The 22,556-nt window shown below is 40.1% G+C and overlaps 1 protein-coding gene across 1 annotated transcript in view; it reads right to left on the bottom strand.

Moving 5' to 3' along the window:
* ush2a (Usher syndrome 2A (autosomal recessive, mild)) overlaps window positions 1-22,556 on the bottom strand; it is a 186,114-nt gene that overhangs the window by 46,670 nt on the left and 116,888 nt on the right. Inside the window, 6 exon segments of the mRNA XM_088992788.1 lie at window positions 448-555; window positions 8,085-8,283; window positions 12,180-12,334; window positions 12,418-12,615; window positions 14,015-14,315; window positions 15,474-15,697. Coding sequence (XP_088848914.1) covers window positions 448-555; window positions 8,085-8,283; window positions 12,180-12,334; window positions 12,418-12,615; window positions 14,015-14,315; window positions 15,474-15,697 — 1,185 coding nt within the window.

The following is a 22,556-nucleotide window of genomic DNA, read 5'->3' as shown; positions in this document are numbered from 1 at the left end:
ACGTTAAGATCAGAGCATTGTCATCAAATGGTGAATATAGATTTCGCTTTTTTGAATGTTGTGCCGATGACCATTTTTGTGTTTGGGAGCATTTTACTGAGCGACTTGCTTGTTCTGTAGCCACAAAAAGACATAAGTCTTCGTGTGCCGGTCCCAAGCCCGGATAAATACAGAGGGTTGTGTCAGGAAGGGCATCCGACGTAAAAGCTTGGCCAAAAACAAACATGTGGATCAAACCTCTGAAGATGGAGGACACTGATAGGCTCCCTTGAAGGGAAAAGCCGAAAGGAAAAGAAAATATAAAATATATATATATATATATATATATATATATATATATATATATATATATATATATATATATATATATATATATATATATATTAAATGTTTGGATTTCATAAAAATATATAATAATAATACATGTGATCGGCAATACTTGTGTACCAGTGGGGGCGGCTTGCAAGGTGCGTCTGGCAGAAGGTGAACTGGTGCCACATCCCACAGGGGTGCAGGCTACCAGCACAAAAGTGTAGTCTGTGAAGGGCTGCAAACCTACAGCAGATAAACAGGAGTATTTAAGTTTGACACTTTATCATAGAAATTGCATACATACAATCCAACTCTCTTCATTCTATAAACAGTGACATTCATGACCCATACACCCCCAATGAAAGGCTATAAGAAAATGTCAAAATCCACAGGAGGTGCAATGAGTGCAAAAAAACGTTTTCCCAACAGATCTGTTTCTCTTGCATGGAATTGCCCATCCCTTCGTTCCTGCCACTCTCAAAGGATGGATCCATATCTGTCTTTGCTAAATTATGCATGGCATAACTCAATAATGAAACAACGTAAAGATGGGCAGCTGCGACGCTGACACGGGATGGAAGCGGTCCGACGCCATAATGTCATCAGCTTTTGATCTATGATAATTATGATACCTTGGTATGCGTTTAGGCTCCGGCGTCCTGACATGATTTATTTATGGGAGTCCCCCCACCCCTTGGTATGTAGTCTTAAAGAAATCCCACAGCCACCTGAGTTGATCTTTAAGTGTGTATGAGATTCATGTGTGGGGAAATTTCACTACAGTTTTTTAAAGATAATACATTTGACAACTTTTAAGCTCCGAGTGGCTGATCCAAATCGCGCAATGCAAATGCGACAAGGTGTAATGGGACTAGACTGAATGTTTTATGGTCATTCAGCCTGCACACAACCGCTTGCAAATCAAATTCACGACAAACGAAAGGCCGTAATGCAGTTTCAGATCAAATGATGACTCCGATGATAGACTGTGGCAGAGCCATGAGCTTTAGAAATATAAAGAGTACATATATTAGACATATATTCATGTCAAGCAACAACTACTATTGATTGAATAAATACATACTGAAAAAGTGATGCCTGTTTTCAATTCCAAGCAATTTTGGGACATGCTTTAGAATGATCTTTATAACGTAAGTTGTCACCCTTTTGCGATTTCATTTGTAAAACTGACTTTAAAATACAATACAATACATATTGATTTATATAGCGTTTTAACAAAAGGTGAAACTGCAACAAAGAGCTTAACATGGACAGCTAACAAAATGGCTAATAAGCTACCATAAATCTAATTTTATTGAGACAATTTGGTCAACAATGTAACTGATCTACTTATGGGCTTTCCCACAGTGCATATTTGGAACAAAAAGGAGAACGTCTACTGTGTGACTGCTATTCAAACTTAGTCTATATACAATACAATACATATTGATTTATATAGCGCTTTAACAATGCTTAACATGGACAGCTATCATATCCGGGAAATAAAGCAGTCACAAAGATGGTAGAAAGCACCAGGGAGTAAAACTAAGATCAAGTCTGACATATGCAGTGTATGGACACGGACACAGACACACACAGACACACACAGACACACACACACACACACACACACACACACACACACACACACACACACACACACACACACACACACACACACACACACACACACACACACACACACACATTCCTGTTTCAATGGTTTTGTGAGGTCCGGATAACTCCAGATAAGGAGTGAGGACCACCGTTGCTGATAAGTTTAGAGAAGAACTAGTGTTACACTAAATGTCACCCCATTTCCCACGTCAATGTCTTTTAAAATAAAGAAATAAAAAGCGGACTTGAAACTGAAATAACAGCAGGAGTGAGGTTTCTGAATGTGTACATTCAAAGTCCTCACCCCTATGGTAAATTTGGTTAAAATATCATTTTATTTTTTGTGGTATGAACTTTTTCCTTTCATTAACCACACACACACACACACACACACACACACACACACACACACACACACACACACACACACACACATACACACACACACACACATATATAAACACACACAGTGAGTAACAAGTGTGTGTATCCAAGTGAAATGAAAATACACACCAAAAAAAATCATTTTGGTTGAATTTGTGAGGACCTTTCTGAAACTTTAACAGATGCATATAGAGAGCCTTTAGAATGAAAAACTTGTGAGAACCGGCCAAAAGGTCCTCACTTGACAAAAATGTCCTCACTACGTATGGTATACAATGTAAGTGGTCCTCACAAGACTAGTCATACAAAAACACACACACACACACACACACACATACACACACACACAATCACATGATGCACAACGGTTTCTTCATGTTGCTCTCTCTATTGCTTGGCCTGTCTAACATGCCTTGTGGGCCCGGGTGCTTAATAATTGCTGATCACTGGGCATTCAAATGTGTGTGTGTACATGTGCGCGTGCGTGCATATGTCTGTGTGTGTCCTCACTACCGGTTACATTTCGGTTAAATAACAAAAATCTGTCAGCCGGGGTGGAATTGTAAGGCCACCTCACACCATTTAACTGCGCAACAAAGCATGTGTGGAAGTAAGCGCGCATGTGATGTCATGTGGTTCAAGGCTGAAGAAAGCGCAGGCACAGAATCCCTCAATACAAGTCAGTACATTGAAACATCACATTTTATCAGGTAAACGGTGGAAGGAAAATGGAGTGTGCTGGACAAGGGGCTTCAAAGCTGACAATTTAAAGGACAACCGACGTCTCCGGACAAGTTGTGTCCCTAATTTTTAAAATGGCTTCAAATGACTTTTACTGAGCGTATTTTACAAAGATTCCACCGCATATAGCTATATTTTACGCTTTAACACTCGCGCTGAATATTCCGGAAGTCTTGTTTTTGAGTTGGTGACGAGTCCTCACCCTACGTCACTGAAGGAACGCCCCTGACCAAAAAAAGGACACATTGTAGCAGTCCTTCCATCACGTCAATGCATTTTGCTATACTTGTTTGGTCTGAAAACGTCGTGCACCAAAAAGAGACAGAAGAGGGCGACAAAGCTCCATGTAAGGAATTTATCAGGCTGTGGAAACGGGCTGATTAATTCCTCACACAGAGCTTGGTCGCCATTTTCTCTGCCTTTTTTTGGTGATCCATTTCCCCCCAATGTTGCTTCAAAATGGCACGGAATAAATTATTTAATCGATTGCAAACATGTATGCTTTCCTCTTTAGAACTATTTGAATCATATTCATAACTGGATGTGTAACAAGAAAGCATATTCTCCGAATCTGAAGCCATTGTTTTGATTCTCCAGCAATGCAAGACGTCTTGGCATGACGTCACGAACTGGGGCGGGACTTTCTAAAAATGCCCAATTCGCAGCTCATTTTTTTGCAGATTTTGGACACTTTAAGTCATTTTTATTGGTGTTTTGAATTTGACTAAAATGTCATACTGCATGTTTTGGGTATTTTAGATGCAATAAAACGTATTTCTGTTGTCAGGAAACAAAAAAGTGATATCGGTTGTCGTTTAAATATAAATCGCATCTGCAAAATCAGGCTACTGTATGAAAGGATGGTGATAGATGAGACACTAATATAGCAATCAAAAACAAACAATACTGTAATGCCAGATGCTCTGACTTTAACTTGATCGACTTTATGTTCATGCTTTCTACTCAACATGTAGAATGAGGAGCTTGATCACTCATCCTATAGAGGGCAGTGTTGTTCTGCTAGTGAATAACTGAAATGTGTATGCGCGTGCAAGCGCAAGTGAGAAACTTGCGGAGATGAAGATGCGCGTACATGCACTTTCACATATACATACACGCGTGTGCTTATATTGCTGATTATGGAAAGGGAGAGGAAGCTTCAATCATTTTAACAGTGATCACCAACAAGTGAAAAGCAGGTGGAGGGCATTTTGATGCCAGCGGGACAGGACAAGACTTGCGCGTGTGATTGTGTGCGCGCGCGCGCGTGTGTGCGTACGTGCGCGTGTGTGATGGGGAGTAGGGGGGGGGGGGGGTGCTGGTTTAAAAAAAAACTTTCTCTTTATCAAACTTAATGTACAGTAAATGTTTCTCTCTTTTTTGGTTTGTGTTTTGGGGAGGAGGATTATAAAAAGAATGCAAACCGAAATTGTATTGACAGTTTACCAGTTCTTGTTTGGTGTCAAAATGTATGATAAGAGAATGAAAGAGACAGATGGCGCAAGAGTTAATGCAGCAATGGCAGGAAGCCCAATTATAACATATCAGCGTATATGTACATAAAATCAACTTGAGATTTATCTACTAGATGAGCGAAATCACTGAGGGATTCCGGAGAGGAGGGAGCAAGTGGGAGAGGGTGCTTTGATAACACCTCTACTAAATAATTAAAACTTTGACTTCCTGTCTGTGGCTTCACTGATGTGTCTTCAACGGAACGTTGGGATCGGATTCACATCGACACGCATAAATATGTATGTACGGACATAGAAAAGAAGTACAGACAAACATATGTAAACGCCTACAATACTATTACTACTACTACAATTAATAATAATAATAATAATAATAATAATAATAATAATAATAATAATTGGTAAATAACATGCAGGCGTATGTGCTTGAGTTTGATTGGTATGCTTAAATTATTAAAAAAACAGTTGCTTATCCCCTATTAACATGATTATTTTGGCGGAGTGCATGGGACTTGATGTACCATATTTTCAGATGTACAATGCACACCCAAAAGCCTTTTTTTTTTTCAAAAGACTGCGCCTTATACGCAAGTGTGCCTTATATGTGAACTAATATTGAGCCACAAGAGGTCTGGCAACTACTGTCAGCAGCCATGACTCCATTTCCCCACGTAGAAGAAGTTGGGCGTAACCCCAGCCTCTTCTGTAGCGCCTTATAATGTGGTGTTCCTTATACCTGTATTTGGAAAACTTTTATACATATATACATTTTATATTTGGAAAACTTTTTACATTATTGAAGGTGCGTCTTATGCTCCAGTATGCCTTATACATGGAAAAAGTTTGAAAATACACCATTCATTAGGGGTGTGCCTTATACTACGGTGCACTCTACATACCGGAAAATACAGTAATTGATATGAATAACCAGGATTTTTGTTGTTTACTATAAATATTTGTGAAATGCAAATATTCATATCCTTTTACAGTATCTGACATTACAGGTTCTTATAGCAAAACACCGTCTTGTTAGGACCCACCTAAGTTAAAAAATAAAACCTCCGTTTTGTCATTTTTTCAGCAAAGAAGGATGGGTAAACTGTGAACAGGAGAAAGAGGAGCACATCTATGAAACATCATTCCATCTTGTTTTTTTAGTAGCCCATAGAGGAAGTCATGGGTCGCTGACAGTTTTCGTAATACCGCATACAATGGATCACTGACACTGACGAGAGAAATGTTCCAGTCTTACATATTGACACAAATTAGAACACGCACCAGTCAGAGTGCACATTATAGCCAGTAAGAAAAAAAAGACAGAAAACATGAATAAATAAAAGAACATACTCTATTCCCTGCCCTTGTGAATTAATAATGAGCCTACAAAAGGCCAATTAAACACATGATTAATGCCATAATCTATATAATTGCAGGCAATCATTCATTGCAAGCTAATGATGGCAATTCTTAATATCGATTCACATGGGGTACCTTTGAACAGCAGAGCTGCATTTTGACTATGAAGTATCATCATTGCAAACGGCTAAAAATGAGATTAATAAACAGCCTCTTGGTTGCTAGTCGGCAGCTGTGGTAAGCAACTACTACGTTAAAAAAGTGAAAAGAACAAAAAAAATAGTCATTGCAAACTAAAAACATTTGCTGTAATACATATTTCAATCAATCCAAATGGGAAATGGCTGAGTGACAATACAAAATCAGCCCTTTTATATTCAAAATAACATATGAGCAACGAATAAGGAAGCGGATTTACACAAAGAGTAATAATTTCTCGTCATATTTCACAAGTTCATGTCTTTCCGATTTTCTTGAACATAATTTTAAATTTCACTTTAACATGTGAATCAGCAGATGAAAGCCGTTCACTGAGAGCAACGACATTTGGATTGTGTGTGTGTGTGTGTGTGTGTGTGCATGTGTTTGCACCTGCAAATGAGACTTTGACTGTACAATCATTTCTGTTTGGCCGTGTAAGCGCACACACACAAAAGCACAGATGGGAATCATGGCTGCTGGCTCCTCAATTTCAGTTTCAAAATTAGCCATGACTAGCACTCTCCGTGGATTCAATTGAAACCCTCATTTGTAACATAACTGAATCATTCAACAAGGAGATGACAGCTTGAGATGTGTTTTTTTTTCTTCCATTCAACTTCATATGGTGCAAAATGTCCTGCTAATGTCCAGTGCACAGATTTTATCATTGCTTTAATTTTTGGTTGTGCTTTGCATTCACATGTGGACATGTAAAGGACAGAGTGAGAGTGAGTGACACAGAGATAAAGAGGGAGAGAGAGAGAGAGCGAGAGCGAGAGACAGAGAGAGACCAGGAGAGCGCGTAGAGGAAAATCAAATGTATATTTGGTCATTAGATGGCTTCCACCAAAGCAGCGTGCATACATAAATGCATGTCAAAGAAAGGGGAGAAAACATAAATGGGGGGTAGAGGAGGAGTTGACGGAAAGGAGATCGCTCAGAGACAGGAAAGGAAAGAAGGGAAGATGCAATAGTCTTAAAGGACAACCGACGTCTCCGGACAAGTTGTGTCCATAATTTGTAAAATGGCTTCAAATCATTTCTACTGGGCGTATTTTACAAAGATTCCACCGCATATAGCTATATTTTCCGTTTTAAGACCCGCGCTGAATATTCGGGCAGTCTTGATTTTGAGTTGGTGACGAGTCCGTACGTGACGTCACTAAAGGACTGCCCCTGACCGTAAAAAAGACGCATTGTAGCGGTCCTTCCATCACGTCAATGTATTTTGCTGTACTTTTGCTTTGCTTTTGGGTGCAACACGTGGTCTGGGAACCACGTGTTGCACCCAAAAGCTGCCAGAAGGCCAGAAGAGGGGGTCCAAGCGCCATATAAGGAATTTATCAGCATGTGGAAACGATGGTGGCCACAGGAGGTCGCCATTTTGTGCCTCTTTTTTTGGGTGAGAGATTTCCCCCCAATGTTGCCTCAAAATGGCCCAAATACATTATTTAATCGATTGCAAACATGTATGCTTTTCTCTTCAGAACTATTTGAAGCATATTCATAACTGGATGTGTAACAAGAAAGCATATTCTCCGAATCTGAAGCCATTGTTTTGATTCACTAGCATTGCAAGACATCTTGGCGTGACGTCACGAACTGGGGGCGGGACTTTCTGAAAATGCCCAATTCGCAGCTCAATTTTTTGCAGATTTTGGACACTTAAAGTCATTTTTATTGGTGTTTTGCACTTGACTAAAAATATCATACTGTGTGTTTTGGGTATTTTAGATGCTATAAAACGTTTTTCTGATGTCAGTTAAAAAACAAAAAAGCGACTGCGGTTGTCCTTTAAAGGGAGTGACAAAATGAGGAAGTTTATGTTGCGGGGGCAAGAAGATCGACAGAAAAGTTGCAAACGGAAAATTGGTGAGAGTACAAAATAATGATGTCCAAGAAAGAAAAATGACAGCAAGGCAGGCAGTAAGAAAAAGCCAAAGTACAATTACAAAAATGATGAGGTAATATGAAGAGGATTACAAATTGTTCCTTTACCAGTTAGTGTAAAATTTCCGGGTGCCTCGGTGTGTGTAAATATGGTGCCAACACCGGTCTGGTTCAGATGATACTGCTCCACTCTCCCATTGGGACGTGCGGGTCGGACCCAGCTCATGTGAAGAGAGGAGGGGCTCAAAGCTCTTATCACTGGGGACTGCACCCCCTCTGGGACTCCTTGAACCCTTATAGCCACCATCTGTAACAGTTTCAAATGTATTATCTCGTTATGTCGATTCATATATTTTTCTTTTCATTCACAAAAAGGAAAATGACCAAACAATTATGAGAATAGACTCAAAATGCACATTTACATTAAACTTGACAGTGCAATTCAAACGTCATCAGTCATAACAATAGGCTGAACACATAAAAAAAACATGATTATTTTTTAGGTCAACATGGGAACACTGCCGTTTATCAGTATCTGTAGTCACCTGGCGGATGAAAGCGAGACCATAGAATCGCCGGGCAATCTGCTGCTAATGGCAACGGGGATATCCTGCCTTAATAGACTGTCACGGATACTTCCCCCACCTGTCCTGCACGGTGCAATGCAATTAGAACACGGCCACTACAGCTAAAGAGACGCTCGAGCAATGCCACACAAAACACAAAAATACATTTAATAAAGGATTCAACATTTTCGTCCATTTTTGTTCATTTCTTTGGGAGGTGGGTGTAGTCTGCGCTATTCCAACAAATTAGAGCCTCTCAAATCCTATATGTTAGAATTAACATATAGGATTAACATCTATTGTCATTCATTAATATATTATCTAACAAGAAGAGAGTCTGGGGTTTCTTACGCTGCATTGAATGTTTATGCAGTCCTAAACTCAACATTCTCTGGGTTTTGCAATTTGAGTGAAAATGACAAAAAACTTGGGACCGGAGTGAACACAATTTTGCACATAATCTGGTGGTGAATGAATGATTTTTATTGTAGTAACAAAACAACAAAGCAGAATTGGGAACAGGACTGAGTCAGATCTCCCCTATCACCAACATTTTTCAAACTGAGAGATACCCAGTCCAATCACCGGTTATCTAATTTTTGAAAAGGACCGGGCGATGCTCGTGATACCCTGTGAATATTTTGAATGCTCGAAAAGCCACATGGTTCAGAAAAAAACTGATTTTGACAAGATTTCACTCATTAATTAAAAGAAATATATATTTCAAACCAACACAGTTGTTAACCATAGTAGACCCTTCAAAATGTGATGAATATGTCATCTTCACTAAACATATTTTCTACTTTCATTTCTTTCATAACTTTGCTGCTGTGAAATGTAAATTTCTCCACTGCGAGACTAATAAAGGCAAATCCAATCCAATCCAAATTTGAGCAAAACGGGAACATGTCATCAGGCAAAACATGGCACGAGGGCTGATTGTTATCAAAAAAGTCCAAAGAGTGCAAGGAGGAGCAAGCTTGGAAGTAAAGAGGAAGCAAAACTAAGGACAGCGGCTGGGAGACGTTCCTATCACAGGAATGACAGCAGACAAATAGCAGAGGCAACAGGACATGAGCATTTCAAGACAAAAAGAGGACCAATCGCTCTTCCAACCCCTCGGAGTGACCAACCATATTAGATCAGCACCTTCTGTTGTCGCGGCAGGTGTGCACTTGAGCGGGTGTCTGCGTGTGCTGGTAGGCACCCTGGCGGTGTGTGTGGATGCCTGGTAATTGGACTGGTGGATTAGGTTAGCCCACCTTGTACCATAATTGGGAATGTTTGGCCAATTTTCACTGGTGTACAAACTAATCCAAGTCACTTCCTTTCCACTCTCTACTGGGACCATGTGTGCTGGGTTGTACACACACTGCGTGTGTGTTTGTAATACAGAGATAGAGTTTGTTGTTTAACTGTGCTTGTTTACTGGGGGGAATACACGGCAGATACAAGATTATATTGCATTGGAATAACCGAAATTGCCGGGTTGTAAATTTCAGAGAAATCAGATCAGCAAGCATCAAACGATGAAAGAACTCTGTGGCAGTGGTTTACTTTTTTTCGCATGAAATCTTTCAAAGGAATAAGAAACTTTGATGTTATGAGAATCATATGTGAAATTTTATTTACATTCACGACTTGAAAATTTTTTATGGTGGAGACAGTCTGATAGTATTTCCTCATCATAGCATATGTTGGCGATTGCAAAACGAATTCCAGATTCCCTTACATGATGCATTTGACATATTGTATTAAATAAAGTTAGGAGAAACAAAATGTCAAACAACCACGTCATTAAAACAAAAAGGTTCAAAGTATCAAACAAAACCGTGGATAAAACATGACAAGAAGAAACATATCTGACAGGGGGGAACAAACAATGACCCGACACTGAATGGTCATGTCGGGAATCTTTTTAACTGCCAATAATTAACACGACCAACACCTGTTCAGCAACAGGTGCGGCCCTACAGTGACACCCATTGGTCGCAAACCAAAACGTGACATTATACTTGTTATTAAAAACATAATAGAAGGAATTATTTTCATGAACTACATTTTATGATTTCTTTTTGATATTATGCACAGGACTTTTTCAAGTGCTTTATAAATAAAGTTGAATCGAGTGAAATTGAAACTGTGACACTATGACCAGCAAGCAACAATCCTTCATGCTGCAAGCGGCGACTAAACAGTAGAATCTGAAAAAGTTACAGCCGGTGATCATCGTCCCCCATGCATTCCCGCTGGTGCCGATTTGGCCTCTTTGCATAACTTTTGGCCAAATAACAATACACGTTCAATCAGCTATAAAAGCAAGACAGACACTTTTCAACTGGAGCTTTCATCTGTGCTAAGCCGGTGAAATTAATTGTTGTGTTGATATCAGCTCAGCTACAGCTTGGGAGATAGCAGAGGGGAGTTACTGTGTGAAGCTATTATGGATGCTATCACAAACATCAGGTGGACTCAGCAAATCCACAACCTCACATAACTGAGGGGAGCACGGGCGGGATCACGTTTTAACAAGGAAACGGCAAAAGATCCATATAGGGTGATTTTTTTTTTTTTATTTAAAGCTAAGATGTAAACATAGTGCACGGACATCCTTGTAATTACCGGTAAATAGTTCAGTTAAAAACCAGGATCAAATAAAATGAGGAGAATTCAATTAATCAACCTGCAAGAATTTTAAAGGAGATCTCCAACAAGTCCTAATGAGGTGTCATCTGCAACTTCAAACCAGCATTTGTGTGTGTGTGTATATATATATATATATACAGTAAAGTCTCGTTATATCGATATGCAAGGGAGTCCGAAAAAATATCGATATAAACGGGACTATCGATATATCCGACCCGATATAACGAGTAATTTTCTGCATGTATGCATAGAAATAGTATCGATATAACCGGGACTATCGATATATCCGATATCGATATAACGAGACTTTACTGCATATATATATATATATATATATATATACACACACACACACACACACACACACACACACACACACAAAAATACACAAATTGTTAGCCTAGAATGTGGAGTATTTGAGTGAACGTTGTGCCATGTTCAGTGAAGCTCTTGCATTAAAAATGGCTTCAGATATATTTAAGGAGACGACTTGCTTTTCAGTTTTTGCAACCATTTGATGAAATACATCGGAGTCAATCCAATGCATCACTTTTTTTGGGTGAAGATTTCTCCACTGTGAGACTAATAAAGGCATATCCAATCCAATCCAATCCAAAGATTCTGTCTTGGACCGATATTTGCAGTGACGTGCAGTCAGGGGAGGCAGGTGAGGCAGTGCCTCACCTGTCATCATGGAAAGCTGTCATGGAAATATCAAATGAAAAAATAAATTAAACAGTTAGATGTATTTAGTGATTTGTACTTTAAAGTTCTTGGCCATTTAGCTTCACCGTTTTAGGATTTTTTTCAAAATCGCTGAATTTTCACATTTACCGTTCAAATACGAAGTAGAGACGAGCGGTGACGTCATTGGTGACGTCAGTGCCTCACACGCCATGAACCTCACTGCACGTCACTGGATATTTGGTAGTATTTTCAAGAAAGTTAAACGGAAGATATTATGTCACTTCATGGGGATACGCATGCTTACCTTTGTACTATCAGTGCAACCAGCCCTGTTGCAAGCCCTTAGCTGGTAACTAAATTCCTCGAAAGATCTGATTCCACCCACATCTGTAAAGCTCTTCTCATCACCGCGGTAACGCTCTTGTCCATCACGTAGTATAACATAGTGGGTTATAACACCTAGCGCCAAGGAAAACAAAATCAGAGAAATAAATATTTTATTGATTTAACCACTTTAGTGCTTAATAGCCCTCAATCCATACCATTAGGTCTAGCGGGTGCTTGCCAATACCACTGGATAATATCAGTCCGTTCACCCAGGCGTCTCCATCGAGGTGGAGGCACTCCCCATGGTTTGTCTTCACTGGTGGTCACTGTGATAACATCGCTGGAGCCTCGGCCAAAGCTGTTCCAGCCTGTCACTTTGTACGAGTAGGTGGTGAAGGGCTCCAAATCTGAATCTGTGGCATATGCAATTAATGCAATGCAACATAAAGGTAAGGGGAAAGCAATGTAACATTTCTTCAGGTCGTGGCAGAAGGTACTAACTCATCTGCGGAGGGTTCTATAGGTGTTTATTTGAAGAAAGGCATTGCGGTGAAATAACAACCTATACTGTACATAATCTTGTCTGTACTGCATACATAGTTTGGCTTAAAAAAACAAATTATAATGACAGTAAATCCTGCAATTTGAGTGAAAATGACAAAAACCCTGGCTCTGGAGTGGACCCATTTTTGCACAACGTCTGGCACTGCGTTAAAATTACAGTCAAAACAATGCCCTTTTCACATACCTATATCAGCATGGCCTTGCGGAGCATGACACATGACTAAAACGATAACATATTGTCAAAGAAGTAAAAATATTAAAATGGTATTGCGCACTGAAGTGTTACACGGGGGCATGTCAATGTGCAGCTCCTAAATATTACGTGCTTACAGTAACAACAGTTCAATTTGTGTGAATCACCAAAGGGAGCATTGCCAATGGCAGCAGACTTGACATGAACGTATAACAAAATAAATGCAGTGGCCGCTGCTCGGCAAGCTGCAAATGTGAGGCGGTGACAGGGGCCTTGCACAAGCCCGTCTGCTTGGCTATGTGTACAGAAGTATATATAATGCCTGATGGACTTGCCCACACTCACACAAATATGTCGCATGCCTTTTGGAGGAGCTAAGGGACCGTTGCTGTAAATAAAAGCATATTTTAACCACCGGTCTGGGACTCATGTCTGTTCTTTGAAAACCAAACCTTGAAAAATATCCATGGTGAAAATGCACTTGCTGTTGAAACAAAGGTTGAGCTACCAAAAATAGACACACACCTAAAAAACGGGCCGCATATTTGATGAAAAAGAGACTACGGTAAGCGTCGCAATGTCGCGAGAGTGGCTGCCTTTCCAGCAGCTCATGTATTTTGTTTTTCTACTTTCATTCCTTTCATCACTTTGCTGCTGTGAAATGTACATTTCTCCACTGTGAGACTAATAAAGGCAAATCCAATCCAATCCAATGTGTTTGGAAAGGATGCACGATAGCCGGTGTGCGTGTGCATGTGTGCTGGTGTGCATGGGCAGCATCTGGCGGATGGCGGGTGGTGACAGCTTTATGTACCTCTGCCCAGATGGTGTCACAGCATTGCCTCAGATCTTATCTTAACCACCTCATACACTAACACAGAAAGCAATGGAAAAACAGAGAAGCGCCGTGGGAGTACAATTCGGATTTTGACCAACATTTTTCGGAAAATGGGCCTCAAAAAGCTGAATTTGTCCTTTCACAACTTTCAGCTTGAGCTCGGATAAAGGTAATGATAATAACTGCTACGGTTCCAATTATGCTACAAAAAAATTACCTGTATAAGTGTGTTTTTTGGCACCTCCGCTGTACACGACCTCCTCATGGGATGGACATACGATCCCCTCATGACCCACAAGGTCAGCGGGTAGATGACTGATGTTCATATGTGTGTGGGATCCTGTGATGAGTGAATAAGATGTGGCGTAAATTGTAGGCGAGTATGTAGCAGAGGGAGCGTCAGGATGCGCAGACATGATCCACGTGCAGGCGGTCTTCGATGGGTCAATGTCACAGGAGCCACAGTAGGCTGTGGAGAATGCGGCCACTGGACAAACAGACCCCTGCATGCAGACACTCTGAAGCAGAGGGGGAAGATGCGTGTTGTATTAAGCGACATTTCTTATACTCATCAATGAAGGACAGTTTTTACAACAAATCAAACTTTGCGGAAGCAGCTTGGAGACTATTGTTCAAAGCAAGGCTATTGAATAGATGAGTTCGAATTGTTGAAGAATTTGAATTGTCCAATGTCATACTTTGGACCCAACAAACTTTCTTCTGGACTAATGGGAAACTAAGAAAACATCAAGCTGTTAAAACCTGAGAAGGAAATATTTCACCAATATTCACTCCCTATAGGCATCACTGCAAAGTGTCCCAATACTTTTGACCAGTAAAGGTGATGTGAGATATGTGATGTGACGACCTGAATGACATCATTCCAGCTAATGGGTTACTACCCTTTGACGTCTTGTGCATTTAACATGGTGTACATTTGTCTATGAGTGTGCGTGTGTGTGTGTGTGTGTGTGTGTGTGTGTGTGTGTGTGTGTCTGTGCTGACACCACATGACCTGAGATTTTTCACAAATGGGTAGCGTTTCCCTTTTTTCCATGTTACAGTTTTTTCCAGCTTCAGCTATTGTTCAAGGGCTATACAAACCGATATGTATGTATTGCATTGTATTTTGGACAGCCACCCTCATTTCAAGTTCATATAATTACAGACCGATATAATTTAGGAATGAACTCATTTTTTCTGATGAATGAAGAGAGTCTAAGGCTTCTGACGCTGAATTGAATGTTGATGTAGTCCTGAAACTCAATGTATGTGGGTTCTGCAATTTTAGAGAGAATGACAAAAACCCTGGCACTGGAGTAGACACATTTTTGTACGTCTGGCAGTGAATACGTTTATTTTCAAATAGTTAAAGATTTTTTTTAAAGATGCCTAAGCCTTACTAAGATACAATGAAAAGGTATCTCTTGGACTTGAGCAGCAATAAGAAGTAATCTGGTTGTGGTGGTGGTTGTAAAGTATCGTCATGGTAAATTGTTTATCTTGCGGGGTAAAAAAAAATGAAGGTCAATACATGGCTAACCCCCCCCTCCCCCAAAAAAAAAAAAAAAAAAAAAAAAAGACTGATTAAAAATTACACTCAATGCTCATGTAGAATTAAAAAAATGTAAGCAGGATCAAACTTTTGAATTGAAAAAAACGGGAGCAAAACAAACCTCCATCAAAAGGCCTGGCGTTGGCCTGCTGGCACACACGTGCCGTTGAGGATCAAAACCAATTCCATGACAGCATTCTTGTTCTTGAAGTACAACCTTTGACCCACAACACTTCAGTTTGACAGTATCATTGCCCGATGGATGTATTGTTGGAATTCCATCGCTTCCAGTACAGCAAAGAGACGTTGATGAGTTGATATACTCTTGAGCGCAGCAGGAAAAACCTGCGGAAGAAACCAAGAGTTAAAAGGCATTCAATGGCAGCCATTTTCAGACCCTCCCCTATCCGTCCCCATGCGTGATATAAAAGTAGGGATTGCCCGATCCGATAACATGCTTGGAAATTGGGGCTCATCGTGTGATTTTCAGTTGATATAGTATCAGGTGCTTCACTGTCTTATTTTGAACATTTCAATGTCACAGAACTGAATAAGTGTGATCTGAAGTTTCCTACATGTAAAGGGGGAAAAAATATGTTCTGTGTTCAGATTTACACCCTGATATCCAGCGTACATTTCGGAAGTGGTGCACAATATAAATGTTGCAAGACTTTTCAGAAGTGACAAAAGTAGCACAGCAGAAATACGGGGATGTGACATTGGCGTGCGCGTGGAAAAGGTGAGGTCGGAGATGTGAGGGTGAAACAAAAGTCAGAGTGAGCCGAAGATGGTAAAGCGTCTCTCCTGTGGCCCTGGTAATTACCCAGGTTGAGGCAATAACGTTAGTGAGACATCAACACAGCTTAACTGAAGGGATTGTCATGCCGCGGCCTTCCAGTGGATTAGGGTCATAATATTGTCCTCCTACAAAGCTGAGTCAGCAAGTCACCTGCTGTGAGGATGCGCTGGAAATTGAAATGAGCAAAGCGCAGAACGACTTCAATATTCTTCCTGTGCAAAAAGGACAAATTGCATTTTAACTACATTCAAATAGTGAAAGCTTCTCATTCTAAATCAGGGCGGGTAAACTTTAAGAACCTTTAGCCCTTGGTCTTTGGCGATTATCCCAGCTTCTGGCTAAAATAATGCAACTTTCATGAGGTATTTAGTAAGTGTATCCAAACAGTTGATGACATGCTGATGCGGAGTGCCGTCCGCCTCCAGCTGTGGAGCTCATTTTATTTGACAGTAGACATTAAACACCAAGTCATTGCGTTGTGTCACGGCCTTGTCCTCTAATGGGACTGCAGCTAGTCGCGGTGTGATAAATAACTTATTGTCTAACACCTCCATCAGTCTTAACTCCTCATGCAAATCAAATGCTGTGGAGCTGCTCTATTAACTGACACAATCAGGCAGAGAATCTCATCCCTAGTCTGTCGCCGCCTTACCTCGCATTGTAACCTCGGCGCCGCGTGACAGCACAATATGCACGCGTGGACGTCTTTGTGATTGTGTGACATAAAGGCAGTGTGACGGCCGGTAACTCACTTAGCGGCGGCAGCTGTTGCAGAGCAGAGGCTCGCTGGCCAATTCCCTTGGCGCCTTACTTCAGCCTCAATGACGAGGAAATAAACAGCTCAACACTTTTCCAGATAGCTTTTCTACACTCATCGCTTGTCCTCTCGCCATCGTCACCTTTACGCCAGTTTTCTTCCCGGCGCTGGCACGCATTCAGTGTCTGCGTATAACTATGGCTCTATTGAGAGTTATCAACTTGGGAGGTGCATTATGCCTAAGCCTAACTCCAAAATTTATGGTCGCAAAGAACCCCCATTTTATTTCAATGGGCATCCTTCAGTTGATGCTGCCTGGACCATAAAAGTTGTTCAACAAAACAACTAGGTTTCAATAAGGTCACTTTATATGGAACTTTGAAGTGTCTTTTGAAGGACAAGCAGCCTGAGCAAAACATGTCATCAGTTTAAAAAAAAAAAAGTTAGTATTACCATTACAATGAGCTTGAGACTCTTCATTTTCACGCTCAAAATGATTCACTCATTTACTGCCATTCACAAATGTATTCAGGAAGTGAAAATATGATGTAGAGCGCCATTCCCGATTTTTTGGGGTTTTTTGTTTGGGTTTTTCTTGTTCGGGTGCCGATAAAGCGCTGGTCATGGCTTCTCGCAACATATTTTCCTTCCACAAGAGGGCAGCATTTCCCGTGTTTCCATGTTAGCGCTTTATTCCAGCTTCAGCTGTTGTTAAAGCGCTATATAAACCAATATCAGTATCTGAAACTCAGGACAAAAAGTTAGCGGACACCCGGCTGCCATAAGGTTGCCTGCCCCATTTTTCACAACTTGAAACAAAACGAACGTTTGTTTGGCAATTTGCATACTCGGCACCGGCAGCCAATCAGAAGCCTGTTTCGTGCTTCGGACTACACCGTGACTGACAAGTGTACTTGAGAGTTTTGAAAGCCGCTTAAAAAGAGGAGTCCACATGGCTTGAAGCTGTTTGCTTTATTGAATAAAACAAACGTTTGATTTGAAAAAAAGCACTTTTTTTCTTGAAGAAGTTGTCAGCCACCCTTTTACTCGTACGCCCGACGTAAAAGTTGTACCCCGGGCCACCGGGCAGACGCTATTTCGAACACTGCCAATATGTATGTTTTGCACTGTATTTTGGACAGCCGCCCTAATTTCACGCTCATATAACTCAAGATCTATCCTGTGACTGTAAAGTGTCCTTGAGAGTTTTGAAAGGCGCTTATAAATGAAATGTATTATTATTATTATTTACGTTTATGCAGTCCTAAAATTCAATATCCTGTGGGTCCTGGAATTCGAGTGAAAATGACAAAAACACTGGCACTGGAGTGGGCACATTTTTGCACATGTCTGGCAGTGAATGAGTTAACAATAAGCTTCTATTGTTATCTTCATATTCAGTGCATTGAATAGATGTGTGGTTAAAACGGCCTATTGATAAAGCCCCCAGTACACATGTATGTATTTATTTTTTCATTTATTCATTGATGTATTTATTAATTAATTCATTCATTCATTTGTCTATTTATTTATCTATTTATTTTCATATCTATGTATTTATTGTTTACTTTCGCTCCTCTCCAACCTTTTCTGTGACGCTCTTTCAAGTACAATCTCCAATGTAATCAACTTGCTCCTCTATTTGGGAAAAAAATAATAAAAAAAATCCCGTCACAAAGTTCCTTTCGCATTTGTGCATCCGCTGTCTGTTTACAAGCTTCTAAACTTTTGTTTTATATTATCACACGCTAAACAGAAATGCAATCTCTGTCTTTTGAAAGCATTATCTGTGCTCATGTTTGGAAACATGCACTATTTTTCCTTGCCCTAATCGTGTGTTTGAGTGTGTGTGTGTGTGTGTGTGTGTGTGTGTGTGTGTGTGTGTGTGTGTGTGTGTGTGTGTGTATACATGTTGACAACGATTTATCGCACACATACACCCACACCTCTTGTTTTCTCTGTAGCATCATGGAACGCTTGGGCCCTAATCTTCAGATTTATGCTGGATTTGCATACATTCATTAACAGCGTCGGGAGCGCTGCATCAACAAAAGGTGCTTAGACAACGCGAATTATTATTAGGGTTTCAGTCATTCCACTTAATGATAAGTCAATATTTAGCCCTGCCAATGAACTACTGATAAAAATGTGTGTTGTGGATTAGAGTTATCCGCACTCTCTAGGAGACTAAAACCTTTCTACAACTTTAAACAAATCAAACACTTTTAAACACCTGAATATATTACCGCAGCTTTGGTACAACGAGGAGAAAAATAGACACAAAATATTGGGTAAAATTGAGATCCTTTGAAATTTAAAAGGACAACTATCCTTTTATTTCTTTTTGACCTTTCAGCATGTTAACATAGATGTTTATATATATATATATATATATATATATATATATATATATATATATATATATATATATATATATATATATATATATATATCAATTTTATATATATATATATATCAATTTTAGCGACTGCTGCAGGACTATTACTCATCATCTTGTCTTAATGAAGTATTTCTTATGTCCAAAATCCTAATGCGTTCAGTACTGTCTGACTATGTTTTTTCCTCCCACATTTGTTTATTTCCACGCTTTCTGTGGTAATTCTGTCAATATATCCTGCCCTTGACTGAGCAACACAACCAGTCGCCGCCCTTTCGACAAAGGTGGTAAATCAAAATATATTTTGTATTAAATCAGAAATGTTCCTAAATACAACAAATAACAAAACATTACAATTCATGTAAGCACTACAGTCTAGAGCAGGGGTGGGCAAACTTTTTGACTCGCGGGCCGCATTGGGTTCTAAAATTTGACAGAGGGGCCGGGCCAGGAGCATTTGGAGGGAGTGTTTGGGCCGGAAATACTCCGAACAAGTTACGTCCATAATTTATAAAATCACTTCAAATGACTTCGACTGAGCGTATTTTACAAAGATTCCACAGCATATAGCTATAGTTTACGTTTTAAGACTTGCACTGAATATTCATGAAGTCTTGTTTTCTAGTTGATGACGATCCCCATGTGACGTCACGTTTGGATCGCCCCTGACCGAGAAAGCGACACACATTGCATTTTGCGGTACTTTGTTTGGTCTGAAAACTTCGTGTTGATCCGTGTTGATGGCGAAATTAGAAGGAAAACACATAAATAACGCTATGGTGAATCGTTGTGTGTTGCACCAAGACAACAATTTGATATTTGCTGACACAAATTCCTAGCTGACAAATCAGCCCATTTCCAACAGAGCTTGGGCGCAATCTTCTGACATTGACGGCTGGAATTGATATGGGAGGACTCCTTGAATCAATTGCAAACATTTATGCTTTCCTCTTCAGAACTATTTGAATCATATTCATAACTGGATGAGTAACAAGAAAACATCTTCTCCGAATCTGAAGCCATTGTTTTGATTCTCGAGCAAGGCAAGACGTCTTGGCGTGACATCACGAACAAGGGGGTGGGACCTTCTGAAACTGGCCATTTCCGGATTCATTTTGAAGTCATTTTTATTGGTGCTTTTCATTTAACTAAAAATATCAGCCTGCCTGATTTGGGTATTTTAGATGCTATAAAACGTTTTTCTGATGTCAGTGGGAAACAAAAAAATGGTGGTGGTTGTCCTTTTAGTGTGTACAAACCTCATAGCACAGTAAGAACACTAAACCCAATTTAATAACTGTCTTTCAAATATGAAAAATATCCCTGATCAGTTAATACATTTGTCTCAAGGAATATGGCGTTTACATACTATTTCGCAGATACTTGGAGGACGAAATGGAAATAGATTAAAATAACATATGCACTGTGATTTATCAAGATTGTGTCTGTTTTTATTGCAAGTTTTCATTGAAGGGGCAAAGTTAAAGAAATCAACATTTATTGAAAAATGGAATCACTTTCAACATTCAAAACATATTATTACACAACGAAATATTCAAGCTCAATAATACCTACTTGTGTTAAATTCCGCCAAATCATAAATGGTTTGTCCTGACCACGCGCTCAACAAACTCGATCCTCACTGACGCCCTCGCCTTCACCCGCAAACAGTACACGTGTACCGTCGCCGAGCACACAGACATAGGCTACCTGAAGTTGAAATTTGCATACTCCGCATGGCAGCCAATCAGAAGCCTGCTTCTTTCTTCCGGACTTTCGCAAGTGTTATAAAGTCGTGCAATTGCATGTCATTTTCCAAAATAGATGCACAGAACCTCAGCCCAGAAGAAAGATTCAAAAGAAGCTAACAACATATGTGACGCTACAAAACGTAAATTAACATTAAACCGTGACTGTAAAGTGTACGTGAGACTTATGAAAGGGGCTTAGTGGCTTGTAGGAAGCAATGCAAACGTTGCATTGTGCACCACAATGACAATCCACTACTGCAGCAAAATCTGCAGCCATGCACATTTACCGTAAATTAAGTAAAGTAGCATTTGTAGTATTTTTGATTTAAAAACAACGTTATACTTCGTGACAATGTTTTATTTAATGTGGTTAGTTGTCTCATTGTGCTTCAAGTTGTGAAGAATGGGGCAGGTCACTTTTCAGTTATCTACCCTGTTGTCCAGCTAACTTTTTGTCATGAATTTCAGACACTGTTTTTACTATAATTTGGGCAAATTTGGCGGGCCGGATTAAAAAGCCTAACGGGCCGTATGTGGCCCGCGGGCCGTAGTTTGCCCATGCCTGGTCTACAGTGAAGACAGACTGACTGTCCTCAACTGTACGCAGCGGACAATCTCTGGATTTATTCTCACCAGTCATTAAACCCTATATAATAGAACATTAATCATCATAAGTACATTAACAGAGAGAGAAATGTCTGCCGGTGTTCAAAGAGCATTTTATCATTAAAAAAAATAATCAGACGAATGATGCAGTTTGGAATCCACTGCCGTTGAACTACGAGCTATAAGATGGTGAGGGAATTTTGGCTGTGATTTTGAATTGACAAGCGTATATGCACACAATAAAATTTAAGTGCTATTTTTGGGGCAGAAAAGCTACAAAAATGTTTATCTCTGGCTATAAAAATAGCATGGAACTATGTAAACAAATTGAGAAGGTGCAGAAATGAGTTCAAACACATCCATGCAAAAAAAAAAAAAACAACAACATGCCACACAACTCTCGCACACAGTGTCTCATCCGCAAGCACACACATGCATCCACTCTCCCAACTCGACTGGGCTCAGACTGAGCAAGCTTAACTACTAGGATAATTTCCCGCCAGCAAATGGTCACTGTGCCCTTGAAAAACATATTTGATTATTACTTTTTCTCCCCTCCTTTTTTTTTCTTTTAGCATCATCACAGCCATTTTCATCACGCGCTCTGATGATGGCACGGCAAGGCGCGTTAAGATAACACCCCGCCACCGCCAGGCTTTTAACACTTAAACGGTGAAAAGGGATATTCAGATTTGTCCTTGAACGTTTGGATGGGGCCTGCTGAGCTGGGACCGAGGGGGGGAGTCAGCGAAGGAGTTAAAGGAATGCTCAGAATTTTTGCAAGAGCGGAAGACGTGAATTTGGGGAGGCTATTTACAGGAGCACGCGCACACTGAGAAATCAGCAAGGTGTGGGTGTGGGGGCGGGGGGTGCTGAAGGTTCAGTGGAGGGGT

Source organism: Hippocampus bargibanti, linkage group LG03, assembly GCF_051943395.1.
Source record: "Hippocampus bargibanti isolate YZ-2025 linkage group LG03, ASM5194339v1, whole genome shotgun sequence".
NCBI classification, from domain to species: Eukaryota; Metazoa; Chordata; class Actinopteri; order Syngnathiformes; family Syngnathidae; genus Hippocampus; species Hippocampus bargibanti.
The sequence above is the reverse complement of the archived record's forward strand: the minus strand, read 5'-3'. Positions and strand labels throughout refer to the sequence as shown.